The sequence below is a fragment of the Hemicordylus capensis genome, chromosome 11 (genome assembly GCF_027244095.1).
Source record: "Hemicordylus capensis ecotype Gifberg chromosome 11, rHemCap1.1.pri, whole genome shotgun sequence".
Taxonomy (NCBI): domain Eukaryota; kingdom Metazoa; phylum Chordata; class Lepidosauria; order Squamata; family Cordylidae; genus Hemicordylus; species Hemicordylus capensis.
Genome location: NC_069667.1, coordinates 28565192 through 28592877, shown reverse-complemented (window position 1 = coordinate 28592877; position 27686 = coordinate 28565192). Strand labels below are relative to the sequence as shown.

General features: G+C 50.0%; 1 protein-coding gene across 2 annotated transcripts in view; it reads left to right on the top strand.

Moving 5' to 3' along the window:
- Positions 1-2352: 2352 nt before the first annotated feature.
- The window catches only part of PCDH19 (protocadherin 19), a 103802-nt gene continuing 78468 nt past the window's right edge, over positions 2353-27686 (top strand). For both annotated transcript variants that reach the window (XM_053274402.1, XM_053274401.1), the window contains exons 1-2: positions 2353-5319; positions 10326-10653. In XM_053274402.1, the coding sequence (XP_053130377.1) occupies positions 3173-5319; positions 10326-10653 (2475 nt within the window). In that variant the 5' untranslated portion in view covers positions 2353-3172. The remainder of the gene's footprint in view (positions 5320-10325; positions 10654-27686) is intronic.

Here is a 27686-nt window from a genome sequence, read left to right as displayed (position 1 = left end):
CACATTGGGTTTCCTTCTAGACAGAAGTGGGTGGTCCTTTCTGGTTCTCAGTATGCAACAGAATATGCACTAATCCTCTTATTGTTATAATTATAGTTCCTCTATAGTTCTTATGGTTCCTCTTATGGTTCCTTGTGGTGATCACCTTAGAATTCTCCAAGTTGCCACTGATATTTTCACAGGTGAAGATAAGGTAAAGTTGTGCCGTGGAGTCGGTGTCGACTCCTGGCGCCCACAGAGCCCTGTGGTTGTCTTTGGTAGAATACAGGAGGGGTTTGCCATTGCCTCCTCCCGCGCAGTGTGAGATGATGAGGCCTTTCAGCACCTGCCTATATCTCTGCTGCCAGATAGAGGTGTTTCCCGTAGTCTGGGAAACAGACCAGTGGGGATTTGAACTGGCAACTGTCACAGGTAGGCTGCTTCAAGTAACACACAGGAGAGAGCCAGGGCAGTGCAGGGGCTAAAGTGCTGAGCGTGGGCATGGATAACGGGGGTGTAGTGGAGAGGGGGGATGTGCAAGGATGGAGTGCTTGTATCTCTTGGCCCCTCTGGCTGCTGGAGTGGGCAGCATGGCCAGGGGGGCTGTCCTGGAGAGCAGCTCTTGGGCCTCCCGATTTTGCAACTATATCACTGTGGGTCAAAGGTTAGGTATGGTGCTCAGCTGGCCTGAGCCTGGCCATCTCTCTCACTAGCCTACCTGAAAAGGTTGTTGTGCGGATTCTGCCAAAGCAAAAGTTCTGGAAGCGTCTAATAAGCCCGGCAAGGCTGTTGTGATTGTGAAGCTAACCGGACTCTTTCAGTACCTTGGGCAGAATCCAAGCCTGCCACCCCGCACCTCCGCTCCTTCGGTCTTTTCCTCTCCCTCCCACCATTCATGCCCCCGCCAGGGCTGCGGCTGGCGCAAGCTTCATCAGACGCTGCTGCTCTGGCCCTTTACAGGGAGGAAAGTGTTGGGAGCGGGGGTTGCCCCAAGCAACGTGCCGGCCCTGGGGTGTCGCGATCATTGAGCGAAAGGGTTCAAGGACCCTCCAGCCCCACCCCTCCCTCCCTCCCTCTGTTCTTCATGCTCTCCCTCGCTCTGGGGGCCGCCAGAGAGAGGGATGGACGCCCCCCCACCCCCAGTCTCATGGCGGTTGGAGAAGAAGAAGCAGAAGCAGGAGCAGGAGCAGGAGCAGACACCCGCCCTGCGCACAAGAAAAACTTCACGGCGCAGCCCAGAAGAGCAGCGAGCAGGAGGACCCCACGCCGGGGCAATCAGCACCGTCCAAGGCCCGGGAACGGCCCTCCAGGATCCCCGCGTCGTCCCCCCAAAGCCTTGAGAGCCGCAGGGCAGCCTCTCTCTCTCTCCCTCCCTCCCTCCCCACTCTGGCGGGCTCCCCATCGCCAAGGCACCCCGCGGCTTCCTCCGACGCCGCCTCCTCCCGGGAGAGCCCCGCGCGCACGCACGCGCGCAGCCCGCGGCGGCCAAGGATGCGCTCTGTGCGCCTCCTCCCCGCCCGCCGGCCGCGTGGTGGGTACCGCTCTCGTCGCGCTCCCCGGCCGCCCCGCTCCGCCCCGCCCCGGCCGCCTCCTGCTCGCCGCCCCGCCCCTCCGGCTTGGCACGCGCCTCGGCGGCCTCCCATTGGCTGCAGCCCGGCCGTAGCTCCGGCCCGGAGCCGCTGCTGTCTCTGCCCGGCGCGCGCGGGGCCAGCACTTTGCAGCAGCAGCAGCAGCAGCCGCGCCGTCAGCGCCCGAGGAGCAGAGCCGCCGAGCCAGCAGGGCCGCCGGGAGCGATGCGCGCCGCGCCGCGGGGGCTGCCGCTCGCCTCTGCCCGGGCGCCCGCTGCAGCCCGCCCGCTGGAGCCGCGGCCGCCGGCCCGGAGAACTTCCCGCGGCGGCTGCTGCCGCCGCTGAGCCCGAGAGAGAGCGCGCGCGGGGAGCCCGCCGCCCGACGCCGCGTCCGTCCCGCTGCAGCCGCCGCCGCCGCCGCCGCCGAGTGGCGTGAGTCCCGGCCGGAGCCGCGGGCGGAGGGGCCATGAGGCTGCCCGGAAACTTTCCTCGCCGCCGCCGCCGCCGCTGCTGCTTCGCCCGCGCCAAAGGCTGAGAGGCAGCGAGGGAGCCGGCCGGCCGGCCAGCAGGGCTGCAGCAGCCGCCGCGCCGCTCCTGAGTCCCAGCTGCCCTCCGGCCGCCGCCGCCGCCGCCGCCGCCTCCTGCCCTCCGGCCACCAGCCCCGCGCGGCTCCTCCTCTGCCGGCGGGGCGGGCGGGGTCCAGCGCGCCCCCCGCCCCGTGCCTGCGATCGGGGGATGACATCGCCGCCGCCGCCGCCCGCTCCTGCTCCCGGGCATCGGAGGTGCCTCCGCGGCAGCAGCAGCAGCAGCAGCAGCAGCAGCCCCCGCTCTGGCTGGCCTGCCTCGCCGCCTCCCCGCTCCCGGGCAGCGCTTCGCCTCGGTGATCTGCGGTCGGAGCCGGCTCTTCTCTCCCCCCTCCCTCCCCACCCCCAGTGAGTAACCCTCCCCCCCCTCCCCGTGCCCATCCCGACTTTCGCCCCACACCCTCACCTCTCTGCGCATCCCGGTTTTTTGGGCTCCCCCCCTTGATGCCCCCCATTTTTCTTAACACCAAGAGGATGCTTTCCTAGGGGGTCTGCTTTCTGCCTCCAAGTCTGTGCTATTGGGGTGGGGGGAGGTGGGGGGGGCAAGAATTGCGCATGCCAGGTGCAAGTCAGTCGAGGCCCCTCCCCAATACACGGGCTGCACTCTGTATGTGTTTGTGCCTGGGGTAAATTTTAAGGTTGGGGAAGAAAATCTGCTTGTTTCCCCTGTAACTTAGAACTCTCCTTGACCTGGCTTAGAGAAAGATAAGCATTTGGTGTTCTCTCTCTCTCTCTCTCTCTGGGGGGGGGGTCACCTAGGCTTGGGGAGTGCAGCTGGAGGATGTGTGCAGGGGAGGCTAGAGGCAGTCGGCTCTTAAAGTAACCATGTCGCCAAACCCCCTTCCTTCCCTGGCCCCCGCCCCCACTTTGCCTCGGATTTGCTCCTTCCTTCCTGTCCTTTCCTGAAAGAACCCCAAACTAGTAAGCCCAGATCCTTCCTTCTCTCCCTCCCTTCCCCCTCCCTCCCCCCTCCCTCCCTCCAGCCGCAAAATCAACAGGCAGAGAAGGGGCGGAGGCAGTGGGTGCACTGAGCCGTGAGCGATGGATATTCTGTGCCCCTTGCTCCGGCTTCTGCTCGCTCTCTTGTGGACTGGGGCAGGAGCCCTCATCAACCTCAAGTACTCGGTGGAGGAGGAGCAGAGAGCCGGCACCGTCATTGCCAACATAGCCAAAGATGCACGAGACGCTGGCTTTGTGCTGGACCCCCGGCAGCCCACTGCCTTCCGGGTGGTCTCCAACTCGGCGCCACACCTGGTGGACATCAACCCTGGGTCGGGGTTACTGGTGACCAAGCAGAAGATCGACCGGGACCTACTTTGCAGGCAGAGCCCCAAGTGCGTGATCTCGCTGGAGGTCATGTCCAGCTCCATGGAGATCTGTGTTGTCAAGCTGGAGATCAAGGACCTCAACGACAACGCCCCCAGCTTCCCCACTGACCAGATTGCACTGGAGATCTCTGAGACGGCCAGCCCGGGGACCAGGGTTCCGTTGGAGAGTGCCTATGATCCTGACTCGGGCAGTTTTGGAGTGCAGAGCTATGAGATCACGCCCAATGACCTCTTTGGGTTGGAGACCAAGACGCGTGGAGATGGGTCCCGCTTTGCCGAGCTGGTGGTGGAAAAGAGCCTGGATCGTGAGACCCAGTCACATTACAGTTACATGATCACAGCTTTGGATGGTGGTGACCCACCCAATTTTGGCACAGTGGAGTTGAACATCAGGGTCATTGACTCCAATGACAACAACCCGCTCTTTGAAGAGCCGTCCTTCACTGTCAGCGTGCCGGAGAACGCTCCCCCTGGCACACCCGTGATCCGCCTCAATGCCACGGACCCTGACGAGGGCACCAATGGGCAAGTGCTCTATTCCATCCACAGCTTTGTGTCCGAGAAGGCCAGGGACCTCTTCCAGATCAACCCCCAAACAGGCCTGATCACCGTGAGCGGTGCCATTGACTATGAGGAAGGCCATGCCTATGAACTGGATGTGCAGGCCAAAGATCTCGGCCCCAATTCCATTCCTGCGCACTGCAAGGTGACAGTCACTGTGCAAGACGCCAACGACAACCCGCCTCTCATTAATTTGCTCTCTGTCAACAGTGAGCTGGTGGAGGTCAGTGAGAATGCCCCGCCTGGCTACGTGATTGCCCTGGTGAGGGTCTCGGACCGTGACTCTGGTGCCAACGGCAGGGTGCAGTGCAAGTTGCTGGGCAGTGTTCCCTTCCGCTTGCAGGAGTACGAGAGCTTCTCCACCATCCTGGTGGATGGGCGTCTGGACAGGGAGCAGAGGGACCAGTACAACCTGACCATCCAGGCTAAGGACAACGGGATTCCCTCCTTGCAGGCCACTAAGTCCTTCACCGTCAAGATCACGGACGAGAATGACAACCACCCCCACTTCTCCAAACCTTACTACCAAGTCATTGTGCAGGAGAACAACACCCCTGGGGCCTACCTCCTTTCTGTTTCTGCTAGGGACCCTGATCTAGGCCTTAATGGCAGCGTTTCCTATCAGATCGTGCCCTCCCAAGTCAGGGACATGCCTGTCTTCACTTATGTCTCTATCAACCCCAATTCGGGAGACGTGTATGCCTTGAGATCCTTCAACCATGAGCAAACTAAATCCTTTGAGTTCAAGGTCTTGGCCAAAGATGGAGGCAACCCCTCCTTGCAAAGTAACGCCACCATCCGAGTGATTGTCTTGGATGTCAATGACAACACCCCCGTGATCACCGCCCCTCCTCTGGTCAATGGGACTGCAGAAGTCTACATCCCCAGGAATGCTGGGGTCAACTACTTGGTCACTGTGGTCAAGGCGGATGACTACGATGAAGGGGAGAATGGGAGACTCTCTTATGAGATGGCAGAAGGGGATAGAGGATTTTTTGAGATCGACCAGCTCAGTGGAGAGATAAGGACCACCAGAGCATTTGGGGAGAATTCAAAGACTACGTATGAGCTGATTGTGGTGGCCCATGACCATGGGAAAACCTCTCTCTCGGCTTCTGCCTTGATTTTGATCTATCTTTCTCCAGCCTTGGATGCCCAGGAATCCATAGGATCTGTTAACTTGTCTCTGATTTTTATTATTGCCCTGGGTTCTATCGCTGCCATTCTGTTTGTCACCATGATCTTTGTAGCAGTAAAGTGTAAACGGGATAACAAAGAAATCAGGACCTACAATTGCAGGTAACCTCAGTTTGTTTCTTGCTATCGTAAATGTTGAGTGTAAAACTTTCTGTAATATGCCAATTTTAAAAAACAACAACCCACCTGTAAAGCAAACTAGTAGATCAAATAGTTCCAAGAATATGCAGTCATTGAGTTCCTCATCCTTCCTTCTGCGTAGTCACCTGGTTGGGGTTAAAAGATACTTGATCAGTGCACATGGTTTGTTCTCTCAGACGTACAACTGTGATCTGTTTAAAGTCTGCACTGTTGCCGTTGGTTGGGGGAGTGGGAAGGAAGTCGCATCATGATTCTGAAACGTAGATTAAAAATAAGGCAAGAAAAAGAATAGAAAGAAGGGTGAAGCTAGCTTCTGGCACGTAGGTGTGAATGCACGCTTCTCTGCAGCTCTTGTCAGGCATGGCTGTGATGAATCTTTTCTTCTTCTTCTTTTGGGCCGCATAGCAATTGGGAAGAGAAACCTCCATGGGGGAGTTAGCGTAGGTGCTGTAGTGATGAAGAAACGGACTCCTGCCGATTGCGCTGGATGGACGTTGCTTTTCAGGGCCTCTGCTGCATCCGTGTCGATATCCTGTCCCCACCAGATGAGGTCACTGTGGGTGCTTTCTAAAACAGCGCTTGTTTTCTCCAGGAGGGTTGGCTGTAAAAGGAGCGTGGGAGCTGGAAGAACAGGAGATGGAAGAAAGCAGAGTTCAGCTCAAAATGTACCAAGGATAGCAAAAAAGGTGGTGGTGGTGGTGGTGGGAACCTCTTGGAAAACCTTTTTTTCGTCCCTCTTTGAAAGCACAAAAAGGGATGCTTTCCCTTCCCCATATCTGGCTCCTTGTGCAGCCTTTCTGACCAGGGGGGAAATCACAGCTCAGCCAACCTTTTGCTTTCACCCCCAGAACTTCACATCCCATTCACCATTTAAATGACCAGATTGCTCTCGGCTCCTTCCTGTTTTAATGGACATTAGCAATGCTTTCTTATTTTTCTTACATTGTTGTTGGTCACTGCCGATCTTTCAAGTCGGAGACCCCGGGCTGTATCTAAATCCTCCCCCCCCCGCCCGCTTTTGAAAGCTTAAGTTGGGGATTCGAGCCCCCTGAATATGTAACAGCCGGGCGATTATTGTCTGTCTCTTGCTATTCTCTGTGTTGCACAAGTTAGTAGACAAACGCTAACCGCACATGAATATCAATTGGGTGCCATAAAGGAGCAGCTGCAGAGGCTCATAAATGGTTTAATCCTGTTATGAGCGAAATAGCCATGACTTCTCCATTCCTTCAGTCCTAAGTCATTCCTGATGGAAGGGATGGAAATTAATTTTGCCCTCTCTTTTGAAATGACAAATGCTTCTGGCAATTTGGAGAGGCTGAGAGAATGTGCAGTCTTTAAAGTTTTATTTGCGCCAATATAATGACGCTGGGCTTTTCCACTTTTAAACACTTCATTTTTACAATGCACAGCTCCATAGAACCCTAGGTGGGAGGGTGGGTGCAGGCAGAGAGAAACCCTTGCAAATAAAGCCGTTGCGCCCTTCTGGCGAGCGGCTTGGCTTCTAAAGGAGAGCGCCTGTTCTGGATTTCTTGCCAACTCGATCTGTTAAGCAAGAATAGGCACTGAAGGTATGGGGGAGGGGGAGGGGAATGATGCCAGTTGTGAATGTGGCATGAATGCCGGTGGGCAACATTTGGGATCCTGCATTGCAAACCTGAATTAGAGAAACATCACAATTCAGGGATCTTTTGCATGGCAGTGTTCCATGCAAAGTGCATAGAGAAGATTCCCCCAACCCACCTACCTGGGAATTCTAAAATGTGCTGAAATGTACACTGTGAGGAACATCTCTTGGCCGGTGTACATGGGATCAGGAGCAAAGCAACGCCAAGAAAAACCATCTTCCTTGCAACCAATATTTTTCACACAAGGGGGTATCTGGGGCTGGGAGGTGGGCAGCCTTCTTTGATCCCTTCTTTTGGTACCAATGTCTTTGCATCAGCTTGATGTGTGTGTTCATCAGATCTCCAGTGTGTACCTTTTGTGTTCCTATTTATACTTTCCACTATTTTTAAAAAAAATCAACATCTGCTTACATTCAAGTCGGTCACCTTTTTCACTCCCAATCCTCTTCTCTCTCTGTTGTCTGTTAACCTTGCTTTTCGGGGAATGTATCTCAGCTCAGTAGAGGAGCACGCATATTTTGCATGCAGATAGAAGGGCCTCGGTTTTGTCCCTGGTAACTCCAGTTACCTTGGCTATTGGGGCTAGGAAAGACCTCTGTCAGCCGGAGATAGTGGATACCCTCTGCCTGTCAAGAGTCGAGAATAGTGGGCTAGCTGGCTTGGTAGAAAGCAGCTTCATGGGTTTCCTCCCCTTCGTTTTGTTCTTACCCCCACTGTTGAAATTCAGACTGTAGTCTCTTTTTTAAAACCGGTAATATCCTGTAAAGTACCATGACCTGTGAGGGTGCAGCGACATCGGTGCTAAGCTGAAGCCAGAGATGCTTCATGAAACAACAGGGCTGTAGCTTAGTGGCGGGGCATCTGCTTAGCATGCAGAAGGTTCTCGGTTCAGTCCAGGGAGGGTTAAGAAAGATTCAGGCCTGCAGCCCTGGAGAGTTGCTGCTGGCAGTCAGGGTAGACAGTACTGAGCTAGATGGACCCAGGGTTTGATTCGGTAGAGGGCAGCTTCCTATGTTCGTAAGTCTGGCTTATGAATCCTCCTTGGGGTGGAGCCAGAGCTCAGTGGTAGAGGCCCCGATTGGCCTGTCCAAGGTCCCAGGTTCATTCCCTGGCAGCATTTCCAGGTAGGGCTGGGAGAGACTCCTGCCTGAAACCCTTGGAGACCTGCTGCCAGTCAGTGTGGGCAATGTTGAGCTAGGTGGACCAGGGGTCTGACTCGGTAGAAGGCAGCTTCCTATGTTACTATCAGTGTTTCTGATTTTCCTATAAAAATGTGATTTTTCATGTTTGTCAAATTTTATAGATATAGCTATCATTCCCGTCACCTTAAGTGGCGTAGCGGGGAAATGCTTGACTAACAAGCGGAAGGTTGCCGGTTTGATAGCACCCCGCTGGTACTATATTGGGCAGCAGCGATTTAGGAAGATACTGACAGGCATCATCTCAGACTGCGTGGGAGGAGGCCATGGTCAACCCCTCCTGTATTCTACCAAAGACAACCACAGGAAGGCTCTGTGGGCGCCAGGAGTCGACACCAACTTGATTGCACACTTTACCTTTACAACAAAACAACAGATAAAAAGATTAAAACATTACAACAATTAAAATGTAAAACATTAAAACTATTAAAAACACAATTAAAACAAAACAATACAACAATATATTATTATAAACAATACAAATATATATTTGGCTTGGTCGTCCCCCCGCTTCCCTAGTATCAATTAGCTTTGAGCCAGAATATTAGCAAACACCCCCTTGGATTGTTCGTCTCCCTGTTCAGTCATTGCAGTGCCTGGATTTTCAAACAATGCCATTTTGAAAGTGAGGGGCTGTTGCTGCTAGAAATGAGTGTTTAGGCCTTGCCTAAAGAGAAGCCTGTTTCTGTTGGAAGACTGCAGAGCCTGGCATCTTCCATGCATCTCTACATCTGGGTGGCTCTGATAACGATACACAGCCCTCCACGGTAATGCCAAGACACGGTTCCTTCAATCTAGACTGATCAAGATAACACTGAGCGCAGTCATGTTTTTAATTATTTCCCTGGTTGCTGTTTACTGATAACTTTTCTGCTGCTTTTTTTTTTTTAAGCCACCTTAAAAAAAAAATTCCCTGGTGTTCAAAAGACAAAGACGACCGACATTCAGTAAATGAGTTGAAGGTCAAAAAAGCTAACTTCTCTTTGTGAAAGACAAGGCTGATTGCAGCTTCGAGGAGTGGAGGTGATTGCCCCACAGGGATCATAGAGTGTAGGTAGCAGGAAAGAGACAGGACGGGGGGAAACATCCTCATTGGCTAGGTGGGGCTCAGAAACGTGACAAGAAAAAGGAATCTGGATACTGCAGGGCTGTTCTGTAGGGCTCCCGAATATAATTCGGGAGCTGTGCATTCCTGATTGGCCATCATGAGAATTCTCCAAGCAAGTTAGAAGGGAGGGAAGTGCTCACCTGTGAGCTGGGGATGGAAGCAGGAGGCTCTGGGAGAGCTTTCCCTCCACCCTCACTCTGCAGCTTGGGACGGGTTCTGGGCTCACTGCTTCTGCCTGCCTCTGTATCCAACTACGATCATTTTCCCCCTCCCTTGCTTGCTCGGAGAATTCTCACAATGGCCAGCTGGGAGCGTGCCTGGCTCCCAAATGAGGGTGGGAGTCCTCTTTCCCCCTAATGCTGATTGTGAGAACAGTCCTCCTGTCAGTTTTGCAAATAAGGTCACAAATCATGATTGGCTTCTGCAAATGCTGGCTGCCCTTTCCCGTTCTAACAATTCAGAAAGGTGTTCTCCTTCCAGTTGCCTTTTCACTCGCCGCAGGTGGGTGTTCACAGACTTCAACTTTATCCTCCAACAAAAAGTACCTTTGGGGAGGTGAAGGTTGTGCTGTGTTTACTGCTGATGGAGAAAGATGGAAGGATTCTTCTTCAATCTACTTCTCTTCCTGCTTCTCCCCATTTACTTTAATCCACCGAAATAACATTTAGAATCCTGCTTACCAATGGAAATGCATTCACGTACCCTTTCATTTCATCGACTTTCACATAATTTGTTTTTTGTTCCCTTCTCTGCAGGCTGAACTATATCTCTGGTAACTAGATCCCGACAATTCTAAGCAGCAGACAAACCAGGGGAACCTTCCCCCCCCTATTCCTCGCTTGTTGCCTTTATGTGTGTTGATCCACCAGCTTTTTTTATGCCTGTGAAAAATAACCCCCGAGACCCTCCAGTGTCGCAAGAGCCGAGCGATGACCCTGCTTGCAGCTGGGAAATACCAGTTCCTCTGGGATTCTCTGTTGACTAGTTTGCAGGTTGAGGATGATTCTCACTTTGCTTTCTTGTGTCCTGCAGAATTGCAGAGTACTCCTATGGGCATCAAAAGAAATCTAACAAGAAGAAGAAAATCAGCAAGAACGACATCCGCCTGGTGCCTCGGGATGTAGAGGAGACGGACAAAATGAACGTTGTGAGTTGTTCCTCCCTCACGTCCTCGCTCAATTACTTTGACTATCACCAGCAGACTTTGCCTCTGGGTTGCCGGCGCTCTGAAAGTACCTTCCTCAATGTGGAGAACCAGAACAACCGGAATGCCGGGTCCAACCACATCTACCAACACACCTTCACTGGGCAGGCACCGCAACAGCCGGATCTCATCATCAATGGGATGCCACTTCCAGAGGTGAGCTTTCCTCCAGAGGTTGGGGGCAAAGAATAGAGGAAGGCCATCGCGCCCAGCTGGCTGGCTAGTGACGGAAATGCAGTCTGGATGAGGAACTGGAGAACTTCTGAGGTGCTGGCAGGTTTGCCTTGGCTTTCAGTAAGGATTAGACAGACTTCTGGAGAATAGCTCAGTGGAATCTTGGTAAAAACAGAGGTTGCTTGAGTAGCAGATGCTGGGCAGGCTTTAGGAGAGCGCTGTTGCGTTTGTGCCATGGATGTGGGGTTCTTGGCAGTATTTGATGGACTGCTGCTGGGAACAGAAGGTTAGGCTAGATCAAGGACAGGTAATCTTGACTCTCCAGCGGTTGTTGAACTACAATTCCCATCATCCCCAGCCACAAGGCTGCCTGTCCCTGGACTAGATGGTGTGATGTTGCAAGATAGATCTCACAACTTTGGATTACTTCCTAGGACCTCTTGTCTAAACCAGTGGCTGTGCTCTAGACTAGCCATGGAATGATCGGCTTCCAGAAGTGTGCAGCTCTGAATGTAAATAAGTGTACAGAGCATTCATGTTGACAGCATCGCTTCAGGGTTTTGCATACCATGTTGTCAGGATCATTGCGTAGCTGTTGGTCCTTTTGTAGCTGCTGTCCTGCACTCTCAGCAATGGCGTTGAGTGTGTGTTGTGAACAAAGAGAGGTCTATGGTTGCTGTAATTGCTTCTTATTGCTGTATGCTGGTGGCAAGATGAAGCCATCTCAGATTAACTGGGCTGAGGCAGGCCTGGCAATTCTGTGTGCTTTATTTCTACTAACGTGCATAAAACGTGGCTGCAAAGATGTCTGCAGAAATAATCCCTGGGGAGAGGAATTATTTGCAGAGCTAGTGGTAGATCAGGGGAAGGTCTATGTAGTGTAACTTTAAGTCACTGGCCTGATTCTCTGCAGACATTATGCCACTGATATGCCCACCCTTCCATGGTGCTAAAGAGAAATGTTGGGAGTGCAGGTTCTGGGCTGGACCTGGGTGGTTTCTTGCACTATGCACTATTACACATTTTGGAACTAATCTGCAATGGCTGCAGTTTGTCAGCTTAACAATGGTGCAGTAGGAGGACTCTAAACTGACAGCTCTAGGTGCAGAGGAAAAGGCAAGTGCCTTAACTCAGAAGCATGGATTTCAAAAGCTGAGTATTACTTAAATCTGTTCTTTTTAAAAATGGCATATATTGCGAGATGGAGAGATTTTGGACATCTCTGCCACTAGTGCAGGTGGCTTTAAAAGGAGATGCGTTATGTGCATGGAGGAAAGGGCGGGCAGTCAAGCTCAAGGCTGCAGCCTGGGCAGCCGGATCAGCCGTCCACACGATTGCCGGCTCTGTCACGGAGCCGGCGGGGGCTGTGGGGATCGGGGGGCACACGGCCCCCGGAAGTTCGAGCATGCCCCGTGCAAGCTGCAGCAATACATGACGGGGAAACCCGGCCTATCAGAGCACTCACTCCGCTAACCTGGGCTCAGGGGAGGGGTATTTAAGCAGGTGACCCGTTTGGGGGAAACTGGACTCACCTGTGACCCCGTGGTCTGTTGAAAACGGGCTCAGCTCCCTTCGCCTGCTTTCCACTGAAGGTGAGGAGTTGCCTCAGAGTGTGGATCTGTGTGTGAGGAGGACCTTTTAAGCAAGCGTGCAAGTTTTAGTTGGCAGACCAAATCTGCCAGTTGTTTGGAAAAGACTTGTTATAATGATCGAGGCAGCAAGTTAAGGACACGCTGGCTTGTTCTGGAGCCATGTCGGCTCTGGTGTGTTACTGGGATAAGCAACCGAGGAGAGAAAAGATGGCCTTTCTCCCCCCCCCCCGCGCCCCAATGGTGGGTGGCAGCTTTTGTTTGTGCAGCAGAACTTTCAAGGGAACACTCTTCACTAGCTCAAGATGCACCTAAATGAGGTCTTGATCGTATGCAGATTTGTTTAAATATCATTAGAGAACTAATCCATGAACCGCTTAAGGCTCCAATCTTGAGCATGCTTCCTTGGAAATAAGCCTAGTTGGAGTCATTGGGACTAGTTCTGAGTAACCATGCAGAGAATTGGACTGCTAAAAGACTGATGATTACTCAGCTAAATGTTCTTGAATGACTGCCTGGAAATCCTAGAGTGGAGTCCTCCAAGCAGGAGGGTCCTGCTGCAAGTCCTAGAGTGTCACTCTTGGTATAGTTTTGGGAATTGGGATTTCCGCTGGGGTAGTGGATTACTTGGTTTGGGGCTGGGTCAATGGTCACCTCTCCTGTTTAAGCCTCCCTAAGCATGGTTCTATGCAATGAAGTCCAACTGAAGTTGGGCCTTTTGCTGAAGCCTCACCTTTTGCTTGACTGGTCGCTACGTGGGCATTTGCGCTACTTGACAGAAATCAGTGGGCAGAGCCCGCTGTTGCATATTTGTAGAGGGAATTTGTGATCCTTCAGCCAGGTTTTTCTAATGCAAGGGTCCCCAGGTGGTGATAGACTACAACTCCCAGTGGCCATTGTGGACCAAAGTTAGGGAACCCTTGGTCTAGACAAACTGTCTCCTACCCAGCTTCTTCGCTTTGCAGAATTTCATTGTGACTGGGGATGATGGGAGTTGTAGTCCAGTAACATATGGGGGCCCAGGGTTGGGAACCCCATGTCCAGTGCACTGTGTGTGTGTGTGTGTGTGTGTGTGTGTGTGCGCGCGCACGCCATCTTTTAACACCACTGCAGATTTCCATGAAATGCTGCCAGTACCCTGAGGGTGGTTTTCCCCCCACATTCATCCTTCTATTTTCATAGGGAAACTTCTTTATTTGCTTCCTTTTTGGTGGAAAAATGTGCTGTGAAATATTGAAGCTTTTATCAGGAGATAAACCATTTTCTCCGCTGCCAGGAGAAGGGAATAGACATGCCTGTGTTGACACGACGCTTTGGTTGGGCATCCTTGACGAACGCTTGTTTGTTCCTCTCTGAATGATTATTTGGTATTAAGTAAAACAATCAAAGCTTTTGTCATGTTTCTTACATTAAACAGAATCACAAAGTGGAGGAGCTACTACAATATTTATGATCTGCTCCACACTGCTCTGCGTTGTACCTGGGTGAAGGCAGGAGCTTTTGGAGTAACCTCCTGATTGTCCTTAATTGTGGGAACGTGGATTGGCTTTGTGGGCGTGGCTTTGGTTTTTTGCAGGGGGGAGGGATTGGTGGCCCCGATCCTTTAGTTTAGGCAAAGGTAACTGCTGATGTGGGGCTCAGTCTGGCCCTTGGCACGGCCTCCCAGGAACATGGTATAGGAATATAGGAAGCTGCCTTCTACTGAGTCAGACCCTTGGTCCACCTAGCTCAGTAGTGTCTACACTGACCGGCAGCGGGTTCTCCAAGGCTTCAGGCAGGAGTCTTCCCCAGGTCTACGTGGACCTTCTGCATGCCAAGCAGATGCTCTTCCACGGAGCTATGGCCCCCACCCCCTAATCTTTCAGTTCTCACATGTAGTTTCCCATCCAAAGTTGGGGTGGGCTCTGCTTAGCAAAAGGTTCTGTTCATGCTCACTACCACAAGATCAGCGCTGCTCCCCAAGGTCCCACCCTCTCACATTTGGCACCCCAGCTACTTCTGCCTACATAGTCCAAGATGAGGATGATGCTGATGATGACGATGATGATAAATGCTTGGCATTTGTGTAACACTTTCAAAGCACTTGACCTAGGTGATCTTGTGGCAATCCTCCTTTCCGTGCCTTTCATGGCTCCTTGCCCATCCCCAGTGCCATAACTGGATAGCATCTTCCCTGGCAACTCGCACCTTGAAGGACAGCGGGGTAGTGTGGTGTAGTAGGTAGAGGTAGAGGCTAACATGAGTGGGACGGCGCCATCCTAGAGCTTGGACCCTCCTCCTAATGTCTAGTCAAAACCCACTTCCCTGCAGTTTTGACCCCTTGGTTCTAGCCCACAGAAGCATCCGAGAACATGCCTGCTTCTTCTTTTGTTGTGTTTATTTATTTAACACACGAGCCCAAACCTCACGGCTCTGGGTGGTTTTCTTCCATGTTTCAGCCCTTCCGAGGTGGGAAGACAGCAATTGCCTCTTCCCTGCTTCTGGCCGAACAGGCCCGGCTCCTTCCACCATTCCTCACAGGACTTGCTTTCCAGACACCACCTTGCCATCTGGGTTGCCCTCCTCGGAACCTGTGCTATTTTATCAATATCCATAAGCCATGCCCTTTCTTTGGAGTAGCTGCACTGGTTGAACTCCTGCCCGCCATGCAACTACTAAAGGCACAAGAGCCCTGCCAGGAATGAGAGGGGATGGCAAAGTGAGTCCTCCTGAGCAGAAATAGCAGGCAGAATGTCCTTTTTGAAAAGGCAGTGACCTCTGCCCCTCTTGTTCAACACTAAGTGGGATAATTGCTGCCTTTCCTCGTAGTGGGCTTGCGAATGAAAAGGGGACAGCAGGGGTGGGTGAAATCAGGTGGGAGTGCACTACTTGGAAAAGGCCAGTGGGGATGCCCAAATTGGAGCAGTAGAGTAGGTACACATCGGTGACTGGAGAGGTGGTGTAGCACAGGGTTTCTAAACATTGGGCCCCCAGATGTTGTTGGACTACAACTCCCATCATTCTCAGCCACAAAGGCCATGTCTAGGGATGGTGGGAGTTGTAGTCTAGCAACATCTGGGGGCCCAAGGTTAAAAAACCCTGGTGTAGCATATTGGCTAAGGGCATGTCTACACCACAAACGGATGTCAGTTTTCTACCAATTTCAATTTAAGTAATATGGTTAGAGGTAAAGAAACCTGAGAATTGTCATTCCCAGTTATGGAATCCTGGGAAGTGTCACTTGACAGAGATGCAGAGAGTGCTCTGCTAGTGTCCTGCTCCAAGTGCTGCCACTGTCTGTCTGTCTGTCTGTCTGTCTGTCTCTCTCTCTCTCTCTCTGAGGACCAGGGAAACCTAGACCTTGGACAGCGCCTAGGACAGCAGGTCAGGACCATGGCCAGAGCTGATCAGGAGAATTCAGAGCTGGGTATTGTGCCACAAAGGGGGAATTTGCTCCAGGGGCCTTTCTCAGGCAATGAGTTTTGTTGGCTGCCACTCAGGCGGGGTGACTTGACTCCACCCCTTCCAAGAGCAAGTGTTGGCCTTGCCAGTTTTCCAAGCACCTGTTCTGGTGGCATGAGTGGTGGATTCTGCCATGGCTGGGAAGGCCCTGGAATATTCCGCTAAATCGGAGGATGTTGGCTGACCGGTGTGCTCTGATGATGGTGAGGGTACTGATTGAGGTTCTTCTGCTTCATCCAGGCATTGTGAGCATTCCCAATGGCATGGGGTCGCCAGTTGCTTGGATCAGAAGTCCCTCTTTGCCCCACTCAGGTGGCTCCAGGCTGACCGTTAGAGATCTCTATTTCCCTCTCAAAACTATAGTTCCTTGTAGGGATGTGCATGAAACAGATGCTGCATTTTGTTTCGAGCTCAGAACAAAATGCTGATGGCCAAAATGTTTCATCAAAACAGCAGCCAAACTGGTTGTTTCGACAGAACAAAACTTGAAATGTTTCTAGTGTTTTGCCAATAGAGAACAATGGGAAGACTCGAAATACCTTGTTGTTCCCCATGGGTAGTTCCTAGGGACACCAAAGTGGGTTGGGTGCTAGGGCATGATGGGTTCTACCTCCCATCCAACCCACAAAAGAATTGGGCAAGTGGGTGACTTTAAACAAATTTTTAGCCTCTCCCCACAAACCCCTATTGGATCCTATGGGATTTTGGGGAAAAGGTAAAAAAATTATTAAAAATCGCCTGCTTGTCCATTTCTTTTGTGGGTTGGGTTGGAGGTAGAACTCATCATGCCCTATCACCCAACCCACTTGTTGTCCCTAGGAGCTATCCATGGGGAACAATGGGGTGTTTTGAGTTTCCCCATAGCTTCCTATGGCCAGAACAAGCTGCACTCAGAGTGCGCACACACACTTTTCATTGGAATTTGCAATGCATTTTGCAACCTTTTGTGGGACTGTTGTAAGGGTTACAACAGGCTATGCACATGCATTATATTACATTGCACAACAGGATACCTTGAACACTTTTGAAATCCAGCATAGAAATGCTAAGGAATATTGAGGCATGACTGTGCAAAAGCTGATTGGGATTTTGCCTTTTGATTACATTTTTTTGTAGCGCCGTCCTTCCTGGATTCTGTCTTGCATGGCGTTCTACCCTTGCAAGCTGCAGCTCTGTTTGCCGAAATCTCTGCAGTTGGCCTTTTCAAGGTTACCTGCTTGGAGCCGGCAGCAAGGCAACTTTTGCATCACTGCACAAGCGCCCAGAGCCAAGAGTGAAGGCAGCAGCCTGTGGCTGCTGGGAGTGAGGGAGAGTCTTGAAATGCAATTAGGAGAGTACAGCAGATGTAATATAGCACCGTTCCAGAGAATTAAAGCTTCATTTCGCTGTCGGTGTTGATATGAAAGCTGTAATCGGGTTTCCCAACGACACCTGAATGGCTTTGACCTGTGAATAATAACTCTGTTGCTCTAAGATTGGTTGCTGTGACAATCTTGGGTTCAGATTGTACTTGACAACTGTGTTGAGAGGAGAAGCATAGCAAACCTTCTGGGAATGACAGAATTCTTCTTCAGGAAGCATAAAGTACAGGAAGGCTGTCCTGTATGTAAATATCAGAAGTGAGACTTCAAGGTAATACTGATGTACATATTATTTTATATTTTATTTTCTCATTTATATCCTACACTTTCTCCAAGGAGCCCAGAGCAGTGTACATGGTTATGTTTATCCTCACAACAACCCTGTGAGGTAGGTTAGGTTGAGAGAGATGTGACTGGCCCAGAGTCACCCAGTGAGTTTCATGGCTGCATGGAGATTTGAACTCAGGTCTCCCCAGTCCTGGTCCAACACTCTAACCACTACACCGCACTGGCTCTTGTTTGGTTATTAGACATACTACGTCCTTTAGATACATTAAAATATGTGCATCTAATAGATTCAAATTCTGATCCCCCAGCTGCATTAACTGGGAAATGTCTCCCATTGGTTATAATGGGTCTTGACACGTTTTCTTCGAACCTTAAAAACAACAACCTAGGAGCCTCAAAACCTAGGAGCCCAACCATGAACACTTGGCAAAATGACCGGACGTGGCAACGGATATTGCGGAAGGGGGATGGGTAAAGGGGCTTCTCTTGATCCCTCTTACAAGGAACGTACGGAGAACAGAAACAGGACCGCCTGGGGCAAACCGAAGAATTGATTCAATAACTCTGCCTCCGAATTTCCCAGTCTAAGCACCGCAGTTAAACTTCTGGTTGCCATGGCTCCCTGGCATCAGGGATTTGTCAAGCCCTGACTTCAGGCCAGGATCTCATGCCTCACGTTTTTGCAGACTGTCCCATCATGGTCTGTGGATGGATGAGATCTTGTCTTTCGGTGCGTTACCATGAAAAGTCCTCCCTGCATGGTGTGTGTGTGCGCGTGTGTGCGTGCTGCATTCTGAGTTCGCCTCCGCCTTGACATGCTAGCTTTCTATTCGCAGGCTGTCGTGGTACCAGCCAGGAAAAGCAACGTGGCACCCTTCTGCTGAGTGCCTAGACTGTCTCTTTTAAGTCCGCGTTCTTAGCTCTGCAGCCTAGATTGCGCAAAAGCCAGACAATTGGTTAGAAATCTGCATTGCTAGCTCTGTGAAATGGCCCTTTCACATTGGCCTCCAGAACAAAACCAGAATGCAAGTACATCGCAGAAGCACCTGTTGGTCCCAACATGGCCAAGGTTACCATTATTAATTAATTAACACATTTTTATATTGCCCAAAATGCAAGTTCTCTGGGCGATTTCCAAGACAATACAGCAACCAATAAAAAGATTAGCACATTTCAACAATTAAAATGTAAAACATTAAAAGTATTGAAACAATATCGAATTAAGGGGAAACTCCCTCGTGACTACCTGTGGAGCTCTTCAGAGAGGAGTCCTCGGCCTGGTCGGTTGATGGGTGTGTGGGGCAGAGTCGCTTCTGCAGTGGCATGGCCTCGGTTCTGAAGTCCCCTCCCTTGGGAGGATAGGTCTGGCTCCTTCCCTTTGATCTGCTTGAAGAAGACCGTTTCCTTCACACAATTTTCTTCCTTCTCGGCTTGGTTTTATCTGCAGCTGGCTTGTGTGCCTTTTATTGCTGACTTATTTGTATTGTCTGGTGGTTTTTAAAAACGTCATTGTGATTCTCTTTGTTTTGTTTCTGTGCTTTTCCTCCCTCCCTCCCTTATGCCTTCAGGAGATTAAGCTGGTTTTGTGGTAGCGAGCATGCATCGTCCCCTTGGCGGAGTGGGCTTGGCCTTGGCCTGCTTGCTGTAGGGGATTCCTCTTAGGGGATGGGGCCGTAGCGTAGTGGCCAGGTAGGGCTGGGGAGGCTCCTGCCTGAAGCCTCGGCAAACCGCTGCCAGTCAGTGTAGAAGATACGGAGCTCGCTGGACCAGTGGTCTGACTCTGTTCCTCTGACCTGGATGAGCCTCGCCTTTGGTTTCTCGTGTGGCTGATGTGGCAGAAAGCTGCTCTCCACCTGCGTCGCAGCCCTTTATCTCATTAATAATAATTATTATTGTTCATTAACAATTATCTGTTTACAAAGCAGATCATTACACGGCCCACCAGGTGGAAATGGTTTTTGTAATTACCCCCGTTTCCCTACTTATATCCAGATAATAGAGCTGCTAGAGATAAAAGAGAGAGGGGGGGAGAGAAGGCTGGTGGCTTCATTCTCACCAGTCTCCCTACGGTGTGTTTTCGAGGACTCTGTCCGTTCTCGTTTTAAACGACTGTAGCAGTCATGCCTCTGCCGCTTCCCCAGGGAGGCTGTTGAACAACAGACTTATAGATTTGAGTGTCAGGAAGATTTTCTTAACGTTCCCGTCTCGAACGTGCGACTTTCCCCTTATTGCCACGATGTTACGGCAGAACATTGCTTGATTCATGAGACTGTACAGGGGGAAACAGGGTAAGCTTTATATGCCACTTAGCGTGTGGTGTTCTGTGTCCGAGGAGTGAGTGGGTGTCTGTTTAAAAAAAAAAAATCATGCAACAGCTATCTGTCTTTTTAGCACAAGCAAGGCACTGAATTGGCTTGATACCCGGCTAGCCGCTGAAAACTCCAGGCTCCGGTTTATTTTTACAGTTAAGAACCTTGAAATAAAAAGAGTCCCCAAGGATCAGATGTTGGTAAAGATTACTTCTTGCTCTACAAAGCAGCCCCCCCTTCTCCTTTGGCTGGAGTAGAATTACAAATGGTAGCAGATGCAAAGATTGCAGCTGCCTCCAACAGCAGCTGAGGGCCTCAGGATGGCCACCCCTGTGTTAAATGCTGCAGATCCATGATGGGGAGGTGGAAGTGGAAGCTGCTAGTTTTGGAGGCAAATAGGAGGCCCAGTGATTGGGTTTCAATACATACCTTCTACAGCTGGGATGCATAGTCTGAGAAATTGCAGTACAATGCATGCCACTTAGTTGATTGATTAAGTGCCGTCAAGTCGGTGTCGACTCTTAGCGACCACATAGGGAGATTCTCTCCAGGATGATCTGTCTTCCACTTGGCCTTGGAGGTCTCTCAGTGGTGCAGTCATTGCTGTCATCATCGAGTCCATCCACCTTGCTGCTGGTCGTCCTCTTCTCTTTCCTTCAACATTTCCCAGCATTATGGACTTCTCCAGGAAGCTGGGTCTTCGCATAATGCATCCGAAGTATGATAGTTTGAGCCTGGTCATTTGTGCCTGGAGTGAAAATTCCAGATTGATTTGTTCTATGATCCATTTGTTGGTTTTCCTGGTTGTTGTCTATGGTATCCTCAAAAGTCTTCTCCAGCACCACAGTTCAAAAGCGGCAATGCTTTTTCTGTCTTGCTTCTTCAAAGTCCAGCTTTCACATCCATAGAGTGTCATGGGGAAAACCATTGTCGAACAACTCTAATCTTTGTCATGGCATCTAAATATTCTTTCCAAGGCCTTCACTGCAGCCCTACCAAGTGCTAGTCTGCAGTGTATTTCTTGAGTGCTGGATCCTTTACTGTTGACAGTTGATCCTAAAAGGCAGAAGCTATCCAACACTGCAATGTCTTCATTGTCAGTTCTGAGGCTGGTTGCTGTACCCATTGTCATTAGTTTAGCCTTCTTTATATTTAGTCACCGTCCCATTTTTTCATTGTGCTCCTTGACTTTCATTACTAGAGCTTGCGGATCATCCACATTCTCAGCTCTCAGAGTGGTGTCATCAGCGTAGCACAAGTTATTGCTGTTTCTTTGAACTCTGCTCCTGACTGTCTGGTGTCCTTGCCTGCTGTGACTGCACCACCACTTAGTTGATGGGTAACTAAATTAGAAGGGATGATGGGAGATGTGTGATGATATCTCCTGTGTTGTTTTTTTAAAGGGGTACATGCATCTCTCTGGTTTGGATTGGGACCACAGCAGTGTTCCCTCCAACAGGGATTCCCAGATGTTGTTGACTACAGCTCCCAGAATCCCCAAGCAAAAGCCATTGCAGCTGGGGATTCTGGGAGTTGTAGTTGACAACATCTGGTAATCCCTGTTGGAGGGAACACTGAGCCACAGTACTGGGGGGTGGGGCGGGAGTTTAAGTCTTCTTAAACTTAGTGTGGTTTCCCCCAGTCCACACCAACTCTCCAGAACTATTTGCTATATGGGAGGGGACATAGAGATACTATTCAGCTGTTAAGCAATGCAGACTGGAACAGATAATTCTCATCAGATTGGGAAAATGTGAGATAAAAATCCCACCAGGATGTCATTAAGTTCATTTGAATGGGGCAGGGGGGCATTTCTTCTCATTTCCACCATGTAAATCCAATTTGTTCAGCATCCATTGTAAAAGTTAAACCTACAACACCTAATAAAATGAATCAACAAAAATGGATTACACCTTTAATTAAAATTTAAAGGTGAGTTGTGATAATTAAAAACCATAAATTAAGAGCTATTGCATTCCTTGCGTTTGAATTTAGATGAATTCTTGGCTCTCCAAAGAGCGCCAGTTAAAGTGTTTGAGTAACAAGGCTTTGGTTTGTGTGTGAATTTAAAAATGATCTGTTCGTTAAAATACCTTATCTACCTGAATGGAAGATGGCCATTCTGACTTAAGATGACCCCCTGATTTCTAACAGCAAAGAACTTGGAAAAAACCTAGTCTTGGATTCAGATAAATACAGTGGATGAATGGGCAGCACCCAGACCAAGCCAGGCATAACAAAGTCCCATTGAAATGAATGGAGTTTGTTAGTAATTGACTAATTTGTCTCAGTTATTTTAGTGGTGCTTAATCCTGGATTAACTAGTCTGGAAGTTGTCCACCTATGTCTAGATGACCCACTTTTCTTGAGAGGATAGTAGGAGAGGTTCCAGGGAGCATTGAGTAAGTAGAAGGATCGGCCTGGCTCGTGTGGGCCTATGTTTCTAGTCTATGCCATTTGTTTTGAGGGAAAGATGGACCATTTTGTTTGTCGGCTTGTGAAAAGCTCATACAGAACAAAGTGCACATGGGCTTTGTGAAGGAGAAATTGGTCTCCCCTAGTGAGCAGGTCTTTCTTTGCCCTTTTGTACCTCATTTGTCTAACAGGTATTGGCAAGCCTGCTCTAGGGTACTACATTGTAGAGAAAGAGAGGTGCCCAGAGTATGGTCTAAGGGCTCTTGATGCAGCCATCTTGCTGAAGCTAAGCAGGTCTTGGTGTGGTCAGTGCCTGGATGGGAGACCCAGGGATGCCACTTTTTGAGGGCGGGGCCATAGCTTTGCATGCAGAAGGCCTCAGGTATCTCCAGGTACAGCTGAGAGAGACTCCTGCCTGCAACCTTGAAGAAGCCGCTGCCAGTCAGTGTAGACAATACTGAGCTAGACAGACCAAGGGTCTGACTCAGTATAAGGCAGCTTCCAGTGTGCCTGTCTTGGGACCCCTCTAGAATATCTCACCACTGTTCCACTATGCAGGAATCTCTCCACAGTGTTGAGCATACATTCAGTTTCTCCTCGCCCTGTCTTATTAATCCCAAATATTTGGCTAAGGGTCTGTGGAATCTTCCTGTGTGAGGAAACTCCCAGTTGTCCTGCAAAGCAAAATGGAGGTCGTTTTAAAAAGAGTAATCCTCACAACCTTTCCTCCTCCTCTGCCTGTCTCACTAGGCCTGCCAAAGTTAACATTTTTCTGCAGCTGGCAGAGAATTGTTATGTGGTAGGAAGCGAAATCAACCTTTGTGTGTTCACTAGTCTGTCATTTCCTTACTTGTCAGGTCTTCCTTTCCCCCTCCAGCTTGTCCTCCTGTTCCCTGCATGCCTCAAAAAAAATTGTCAAAGTGTCTGTTATAATCACATTTTTTGGTGTGTATTCCAACCCGAATGAGTGCACTTCCTCGAATATGCTCAGTTTGTAGAAACTGGCTGGAGCAGGGACCTCTTTCTTTGGTTCTTAAAAAAGAAAACCACCACCAATAGTACCATTTCAAAGCTCAGGAGGGGCCAAGTTAGTCGAATGCCAAGCAATTCACAGGAGAAACAATTGGGAGGAAATGCAGTTTATAGAAGTTGCAGAAAACCCAGCACAACCAGCCAGGCACACCCCCTTTCTCCAGGACAGGACATACAACTTTCTGTGCTTCAGTGAACTGCTTCAATGAACTGTGCTTCAGTGAACTGTATTGGAAAGAGATTTAATTTTAAGAATGGATCATTCAAGCGGGATTAAACAGATGAAGTACAAAACAGGTGAGCTTTTCCAATGGCCAGGGTCAGTCCCTATGACAGGGAGTCCCAGATGTTGTTGACAGTAACTTCCATAACCCCCAGCAGGGATCTACACATTTGGGCACAACTCACTGAAAGGTAAAGTGTGCCATCAAGTCGGTGTTGACTCCTGGTGCCCACAAAGGCCTGTGGTTTTCTTTGGTCGAATACAGGAGGGGTTTCCCATTGCCTCCTCCCACGCAGTCAGAGACGATGCCTCTTTCTAGATTGCTGCTTCCCAGTAGAGGTGCTTCCCATAGTCTGGGAAACATACCAGCGGGGATTCGAACTAGCAACCTTCTGCTTGTTAGTCAAGCATTTCCCCTGTGTGCAACACACTACCCAGCCATTATTTGTGGTCTCCACCAATTCCCTCTTTTCCTTCAGATCTTCTCCAGGTACACAGGCAGTGGGCCGAGGAGGAGAAAAGCGAGTCTTCTGTCATCTACCCTGGGATATGGTGGTGGCCCGGGAATGAAACCTCTGGGGAAGAGATCTCTGTGTTGCTGGGTATCCTGTTTGTCAGAGGGCTGGGGGCACTCTGGTCAACGGATGTGTATTTTAGTTACTTATTTATTTTAAAAAGTTATTGACCGCCCAAAACGCAAGTCTCTGGGCTGTGTACAACAAAATAATAAAAACAGATAAAAAGATGCCTGATCCCCAGCAAAGGTCGCTGCAGGTGAGCGGGGTGGGAGTTGTAGCCAGCAACATCTGGGAATCCTTGTCATAGGGAACCCTGGCTGTGGTTACCGTGTCGCAGCTCTCATTGGTACACGTGGGTCCCATTTAGAATGAATAGCCAAGAGTTTGAAGGCAGGCCATTGGGCCAGTGTGGATGACACCACCCAGTCACTCTGCTGAGTCCTGTGGGTTGGACCAGCATCCGTGCATTACTCCTTCCCACCCAGTGAGCTGACCTGCTGATGCATTGAAGTTTGTGTGGGATGGGGCAGAACATCTCAGTCTTCCCTCACAATAAATGCAGCTTTAATTTGATTTGTTTTTGGGTTGTTCCTGCCCTCTTGTGATCATGCAGGAGATAGGAGGGGGTTCTACACCCCAGGAATGCAGGCAGAGGGAAAGCTTGAGAAGCAACTCCTCACTTAAAGATTTTTTTTGGGGGGGGTAGTGCAGGAAAATGAGAGGAGGACCTCTTGCAATGATTGGGGGTGGGTGGGTGGGATTCTCAGCCCTGCTGTGTGCACATTCTCCTCATACAGTGGAGGGGCTGGGTTTAGGAATATAGAACAAGTTAGACCCTTGGTCCATCTCACAGGAACATAGGAAGCTGCCATATACTGAACCAGACCCTGGATCTATCTAGCTCAGTTTTGTCTACACAGACTGGCAGCAGCTTCTCCAAGGTTTCAGGCAGGAATCTCTCTCAGCCCTATCTTGGAGATGCTGCCAGGGAGGAGGGAACATGGAACCTTCTGCTCTTCCCAGAGCGGCCTCATTATCTCCTGAGGGGAAGATCTTGCAGGGCTCACACATCAAGTCTCCCACTCAAATGCAACCAGGGCAGACCCTGCTTAGCTAAGGGGACAAGTCGGGCTTGCTACCACCAGACCAGCTCTCCTCGCTCAGTCTTGTCCGCACTGACCAGCCACAGCTCTCCAAGGCTTCTGGCATAGATCTCTCCCAGCCCTACCTGGAGATGCTGCTGCTGCTGCTGCTGCTGCCAGGGGGTGAACAGGGAGTGTGATTTCTGGACCAGACATGAAGAAACTCTTCTGATTTTGAGTATCCAGAAAAATGTGCTTTCCCTCCCCTTCTAGGTTCCGTCTTCTCCTGCCGTGGGAGGAGAGGAGCTGCTGGTACTTCTGGGTTGCTTTAGAGCTCCTATTTTGTAATTAAATCATTATAAGCAGCAATGGGCAGCTTGGTGGAAGACTTATTTTGCACACGATCTTGCCAGAGCTGGTTTTCTCCTTGGGAGGTCACCGCTCTCATCACTGTTTCTCAAGATTTACAGCAAGCGAGACCTGCATCCACAGGTCACTTCGCTAATTAGCGCATCTTCATTTGCTTCAAGCGGCTGCCTTTTATGCTGCGGAGGGCGTTAATGCCCCGTTTCTTTGTGTGTGCTTTTGAAAGCCTCAAAAAGACGAGTGATGGTTTTAAAAATAACCAGGAGGTGTGTTTGATTCCCCCCTCCGCCAGCCCATGTCTGTCTTCCTAGTCATGCTTAAACGATAGAAATGCTTCCGCTTGACTGGGAGAACATGACAACATCATATAGTACAGTTTAAAACCAGCGGGTTTATGGAGTTAGCTTGCTCCAGGCCATCTTCTTGGGGCTCTGCTGAGGCAGCGGTCCAAGAGGGGCACGGACTGTGGACAGCTGCAAGGGAAAAGGAGTCTGGACCACGGAGAGTTCTGAGCAGGAAAGCAAGGCAGCTGGCTACGGCAGCATCCTCCAGTGGATGTGTGGAGCAGTAGGCCGGTTTTTTATAGCTGCTGTCTAGGTAGAGTGGATTGGCCACGCTCCTTTCCTGGGGAAGGTTCTGTTGTTTAAAGCAGAGCCACGCTCTGTTCAGAATGGTCTGAGGAGAGAGAGAGAGAGAGAGAGAGAGAGAGACTCCATGCTGGAGTGGAGTGGGGGTAGGTAGGGGTGTGTGTGTGTGTGTTCACCCTCTCTGCACCCTGCAGAGAGACCGTCTGAATCACAATAAGATCAGCCCTCTTCCAGGTTAAAAAGAAATCTTGTTTGCATGTTCACCTGGAGGTGATTTTGTCTCCCCAGACTATTTATGAGCGTGCTCTGAAGCCCTGGTGCAATTTGGAGTTCTCACATTCTCTGAACTTAACCTAGTAGAAAAATGCTGAATTGCTCGCTACATATGCAGAATAGCAGGAATATGAATTCACCCACCCACCCACCCACACACACTTTATGCATATGCTCAGGCAAAGTCACCACTGAACTCAGAGGGAAAAGTTTGCCGAGGGAGGGAGTGCAGTGCAGTGCTGGGCCTGGCAGCATTTTAAACAGCCTTAAGATTTGGAATGAACTAATAGCTTATGTCAGCCAGACGAGCGATTATTACTTGGCCTGAAAGTGATTCTCTGTCTAACATGGAAATCCTGAGTCCTTGCTAAAGCAACTATGTTTAGGGCAATGACTGTTAATGAGGCAGTGGTTAAAATAAAGTGGGCCCTCCTTTCCTCCTCCTTTGCAATGCCGCTGGATGGACTTATTACAGCCTCCTCCCTCTGACGGAGATCGCTCGGTGCACTGTAAGTAAAGACCTGACACGGCACCTTCATTAGAGACAGGGTCTGTGGAAATTGGAGTCGATTTCTGCCTTTCGAGAGCACAGGGAAATCTATGTCTGCCTGCCTTGTATTGGCCACGGGAGATCTGGACATGAATCCTTCATGGTTCTCACGGGAGCCTTGAACGTGTTGGATTATACCATCTTTTGTAGTGGCAGGTGTATGCCACAGGGCAAGCTTTCGAATCCCTCTGTCGGTGGATTGCATTAACCTCCCCTAAATCAGATCGACGAAATTCCATTAAGCTAAACCCCCTCCGGCGTCTTTCTCACCAAGGCGAAATATCTGCAGGCTAAGAGAATTGTCAACGGGATTGGCGGGTCTATTAGGGAAATGATGGTTTTAAAATAATAACGTTTGTCTTTGGCCTGTAGACCTGCAGTGGTCTGTGTTGAGGGTAGTTTTTTTCTCTTTTGGGGAAAAAAAATAAAAAGAAAAGCATTGCAGATGGTGCTTCAATCTAGGTCAAGAGGGGAAGAAAAAAGATTGCTTGCAACCATAAGTGCTAGATGGAGAGATCGACTGATTCTGTATCTTTTTATGGATACATAAATGTTCCTGGGAATTGGCTTTTTCCACCACCAGTCTGAACACAGGGAAATACACAGATTCAACTATATTTAGTCTGTTTTGCAGCAGGTATTTTGAATTTTTCATCTCTAGAAGCTCATGGCTTGCATCTGGTCCTTGAAACAATTTTATCTGACTCTTAGGATCCCATAAATCCTTTACTGGTGTGTGAGAGTGCATGAATCGGAGTAATGTTGTTGAACTCGAGATGTTCATCTGATGGCCCGTACAGCATCTTTGTGTATGTAGAACTTGTGTGTAGAACAGTTCTATACAGGAGAGCTGGTCTTGTGGTAGCAAGCATGGATTGCCCACTTTACTAAGCAGAGGCTGCCTTGGTTTTCATTTGGATGAGTGACTACATGTGAGTGCTGTCTGCTGTAAGATATTCCCCTTAGGGCATGGGGCCATAA